The 5194-nt window shown below is 48.7% G+C and overlaps 1 protein-coding gene across 1 annotated transcript; it reads left to right on the top strand.

The window, feature by feature from the left end:
• The first annotated feature begins 703 nt into the window (after positions 1-703).
• Apold1 (apolipoprotein L domain containing 1) lies at positions 704-5171 on the top strand. Its single transcript, XM_021191691.2, has 2 exons — positions 704-836; positions 2386-5171. Exon 2 carries the CDS (start codon positions 2389-2391, stop codon positions 3127-3129), a length of 741 nt encoding a protein of 246 aa, XP_021047350.1. The 5' UTR covers positions 704-836; positions 2386-2388; the 3' UTR covers positions 3130-5171.
• Positions 5172-5194: the final 23 nt, after the last annotated feature.

Raw genomic sequence — 5194 nt, forward strand, 5'->3', positions numbered from 1 at the left:
GACCCTGCTGGGGAACCTGTAGCTAGAATCCACTCATTTAACCATGATGTAAGTAAGCTACAGTCCACGCTTCATATGAAAACCCCGGAAGCCATCATCTCCCTGCTGCTGTGGAAAGTGTATAATTAGCTCGGTGTGCAGCTTGACCCCAGTGATTTTTCTGACGCATTTGGCCCCGCAGTGTGCCCTTTCTGAGACCTCCTGTGTCTTCTCCACAGCTGGAGATGCCCTAAACTGCACGCAGCACTTCCTGTGGGCGTGGCCTTGCATCTTAGGCGCTCCTTGGTGCTGGCTGCCCTCCCTTAATGGGTCACATGTTTCAGCTACTTACATCCCCACAAAGCTCTTTGAAAAGGACCATGAGTGGCTGTATCGATCATAATTAAGTTTTCCGGTCCCTCCTATTTCTTTTTAAAAATGATTTTCTGATGGAGTCCTCTCAAAGAAACACTATAATTGGGCAGCCTGGGGCATGTGGGAAAGCCTCCCCCCGATGGCGTCAGTAGCTATTCTCAGGAGAGGAAAGGCAGGGTATCCCCAGTGGGAGATGACAGCACTTGTTTCAAGTTGAGGAAGAGCCTGTGGTTCTCTTCCTGCGTTTGGAGGGGAAAGCGAACACACAATATTCATTTCCTAAATACGGGACGTGCTTTGCCAGCGTCTCTTTTTCCAACATGTCATATCCTGGCCGAAGGCAGCAGGGGTCAGGGCAGGAAACAGCAGCTTCTCAGAATGAGACAAGGCTTTCCCAGAGCCGTCATTGGCTCCTGGGAACTATAAAGTATGCTCGTCCAGAAACAGTCTCCCACTTTTCTTCTTGGAGGCCAGAGTGAAGGGTAAGTGGGGAGTCCGAGGGATCCTTCTACAATGGGATTGGTGATATCAGGGTCAACTCTAGAGGCGTCGTGTATTTGGAGTGACTGTTTCCCATCCATTCTTGTTACCTGAAAACTTCTTACTGGTCAGATAGATCATGGAGGTCAACAGGAACTGTAGGGCCTGTGAGTCAGGAGACCAGTGTTCTTCTCGGGGCACTGAAACGCATCAGCTGTTGGTAGCCTGTCTCTAAAGGTCTTCATCTTAACCGAGGCCAATGAGCTCTGGTTGTGCATGCCGATGCAAGCCTGGAATTCTAGAACTTAGGAGGTGGAGGCCGGAGAATCGGGGGCTTGAGGTCAACTCGGACTATGTAACAGCCTGTCTTTAAAAACAACAAAAACAAATGAAGAGAGATCAAGAATTAAATAACTTCTGCCCTTCTTGTTCCGGTTTGATATGCTCTTTCTGTGACTTATTTGGTGTCTTTAAGAAGTTCTGACTGGTGGAGAGTACAGTGTATATGAAAATGGGGCTCCCTGGTTACCAGAACAGATGGCCTTTTACAGATGAGCCTGGTACATTCAGCTTTCTCCCTTAGACACCTTTTATTGGTTTCAGCACATCGGGATCCAAGGAAGCCTCCAGTGAGCTGCTAGCTAGCACCTTTTCTTTTTTGCCTTGAGACAAGTTCTTGTTATGTAGCCTTGGATGGCCTAGAACTCAGGATTTAGACCAGGTTGACCTTGAACTCTCAATGATCCTGCCTCTGCCTCCCAAGTGCTAGGATTAGAGAGAGGGACAGGGACATTGAGAGAGGGAGAGACAGAGGGTGATGGAGGGAGAGAGAGAGAGAGAGAGAGAGAGAGAGAGAGAGAGAGAGAATGAATGGGGGCGGTGGGGGAACAAGTACCTTGAGTTCCTAGGACACAAGTCTCCACATAATGAAAAGTTTTTGTTACCTTACACGCACGGTTTGCTACTTTTAAGGTGTTCTTTTCTTTTTATGGGTCCTTGTTTGTCAGGGATTGGGGTCATGCCAATAGAATAGGGTGTCACACCAGACAATGGCTCTACCCATGAGCTGCATCCTCGGGCCAAGTGTCATTTTGAAAACAGAGCAAAGTCTCTGTTTTCGGAGCATTTACTTGGAGCAGCTTTCTAATAGTCTCCACCTTCCCGTTTAAATCTTTATTTAAATTTGTGGATGATGTCCATAGATTCTGTTCCCTGGGAGAAAAGCAGAAGACAGCATAATCTCTGTTTGAACGCACAGGGAACTTGTGTGACTTGTCCCAGACTCCAGAGCCTTTGAAAACTTGACCCATAACGCAGTATTAACCTAGTCCTGAGTTGTTTATTTATTCGTGTATTCATTTCGGCAGCCTTGCCCATTGAGTCTGGGGGGGGGTTGAACGCTAGGTAAGTGATCTACCATTAAGGCAACACGCCCAGCACAAAGTCTAGTCTCTCTTGTTATTTGAGGTCTCTTGTGCATCGGGCAGCTCTAGCCTAGGGCAGTAACGAGTGTGGAGACTCGGGCTAATTTCGCATCTGTGTCCCTCACAGGGCATGGAGAAGCGGGCGGCCTGGGAGCCGCAGGGCGCCGATGCGCTGCGGCGTTTCCAAGGACTGCTGCTGGACCGCCGCGGCCGGCTGCACAGCCAAGTGCTGCGCCTGCGCGAAGTGGCCCGGAGGCTCGAGCGTCTACGCAGGCGCTCCCTGGCGGCCAACGTGGCGGGCAGCTCTCTGAGCGCCGCTGGCGCCCTGGCAGCCATCGTGGGGTTGTCACTCAGCCCGGTCACCCTGGGAGCCTCGCTCGTGGCGTCGGCCGTGGGCTTAGGGGTCGCCACCGCCGGAGGGGCAGTCACCATCACGTCCGACCTCTCTCTGATCTTCTGCAATTCCCGGGAGGTGCGGAGGGTGCAGGAGATCGCCGCCACCTGCCAGGACCAGATGCGCGAGCTCCTGAGCTGCCTGGAGTTCTTCTGTCAGTGGCAGGGACGCGGGGACCGCCAGCTGCTGCAGAGCGGGAGGGACGCCTCCATGGCCCTTTATAACTCTGTCTACTTCATCGTCTTTTTCGGCTCACGTGGCTTCCTCATCCCCAGGCGTGCGGAGGGGGCCACCAAAGTCAGCCAGGCCGTGCTGAAGGCCAAGATTCAGAAACTGTCTGAGAGCCTGGAGTCGTGCACTGACGCCCTAGATGAACTTAGTGAGCAACTGGAGTCCCGGGTCCAGCTCTGCACCAAGGCTGGCCGTGGCCACAACCTCAAGATCTCCGCTGATCTGGACGCAGCGTTGTTTTTCTAAGAGCATCCTCTACCTATGTGGAATGCTCTAGAGTCGTAGCATCCACAGGGAAGTGCTACATGGGTGGAGTGCAAAGGATGATAGAAACTTCTTGCAGGGCATCCATCAGTCCTTAGCTCCTTGTGTGTGTGAAGGACTTTTCACTTGTGTAATCCCAACTGTATGTGATCCTTTTTGTCTTTGTAGGGATTGTAGACCCAGCCTGGGCCGCGGAGCTGACTTGCTCTGCTCTTCCTACTCCAGTCAGTTTATCCACTCACAGTCTAAGTCTGACTATTTCATAGACTTTTCCAGCATGGCTTTAAATTCACACCTCTAGGTACCCTGAGAGGGAAAGCCACCCAAAGAGTCACTTTAATCCCAACATACTCACCCCCTTCACTTCCGTAATAAAGCTGGGGGAGGGGCGAGATGCAGTCCCTGACAATTTTAAATGACTGACCTGGTCGCACAGAGGAGAGCAACGGCCTTTGAATTAAACAGTCAGACTGATCATGGGCTCTGTCCCCCACCATCGTGTGACTTAGCCACCTTCTCTTGCTGAGGCTTGTTTAGTGACACAGATGGTGGTAAGAGCCCACCTTGTGAAGCTTTGAGGCAAGAATGACAAGCAGAGGCTAGCTCACAAAATGTATAGTTCCTGGCCTGGCTCCTGGCTGGCTGTCACCTTGGGGCTTGCTGGAAGGGTCAGCTGTTGGGCTCGGTCACAGATTTCTGAAATCAGTGACTGCAAATATAAGGCGCACCTCTGGCTGATTCTGGTTCCCCATAAACGCTTGAAATCGATGGCAGCAAATGTTCATCTCCAGCCAGGTGTGGTGGGACATACCTGTAAAGGCCAGCACCTGGAGATAGAGACAGGGAGACCGGAAGTTCAGGATCATTCTTGACTACACAGTAAATTCAAGGCCACGCCGGATTATAAGACCCTGTCTCAAAAACCAAAACATAAAGCACATAACTTCTGACTCCCTTCAGTTGTTTAAAGTCCCCCCCCCCCCCAGGGCCTTAGGACCTTCAGAGTCACTCTCAGAAAGTCCAGGAAAGATTGGCCCAGAAGCCCAAGAAAGACTATGCTGTGTGCTTGTAAAGCCAGTTACTCTGTCCCCTATAAACTAGGAGACAGAACAGCACAGACCCTTCAGAGGGCGGTGTTGCCCATTCGTGTAGAGACTGGTACAGAAGTAGTAATGTGAACTTACCAGCAAAAATAAACAAAACCAAAACCAAAAAAAAACCCCTTTATCCTCTGAAAACTCCAGACATCATATTTTTATTTATTTAAAATCAGTTATTTAATTTCTGTGTATTATTTACATTTAATTTTATTTAACCATCACATTTAGAAAATAATAAGAATAGTAAGTGTCTGAATAGGAAGGGAGTCCCTTGAGGCTCTTTCCAGGAAGTCAAGTTTGGATTTCTAGAGTCTTTTTCCCTCAGAGAGGACTCTCTAGTGTTTGGCACGATCCTTGTAAGTGAGATGGGGGAGTCCTGAAGAGAGAGACTAAGCTGATTTTTAAACTAGTAAATGGAGCCTTGAATTGTGGGATCTATGAGTGAGAAGCCCATGTGTCGTGAAGGTACTTTGTCAGAAAGCACTTGACTTGAAAAAGAAAACCTACTTAATTCAGGGGCGGAGGAATAGAGACTCATGAAGAAAGCATTTAGACCTTGGGAACCTGATGTCCTATGAAATTCTGTTTTTATAAAATTGTGTTATGGTAGAGATCTGTCGCATTTTGACTTTGGGGCTGTAAGAAACCTGTTATCTATGTTTAAGAAAGTACTTCTAATTTATTCAATGTCTTCCTAAATTATCCTTTAGAAAAAGTTGGAAGGTCTGTGGGACCATACCCAGGAAACCTTGGCTGTATATTTAAATTATTTAATGTTATACATTTGCAAAGCCCCTATGCTTCCCGGTGACGGCCGCGTGTCTGAGGAAATGTATTGGCATGAGGGGGAGGGGTGCTGCTTCTATATTTATTTTTGTTTCCTATAAACTATAATTGGGATATATCCTGATTTAATTTGACATTGATGTGTGTTTTTTTTTTTTTTT

This window comes from Mus pahari, chromosome 2 (genome assembly GCF_900095145.1).
Source record: "Mus pahari chromosome 2, PAHARI_EIJ_v1.1, whole genome shotgun sequence".
In the NCBI taxonomy this organism is placed as follows: Eukaryota; Metazoa; Chordata; class Mammalia; order Rodentia; family Muridae; genus Mus; species Mus pahari.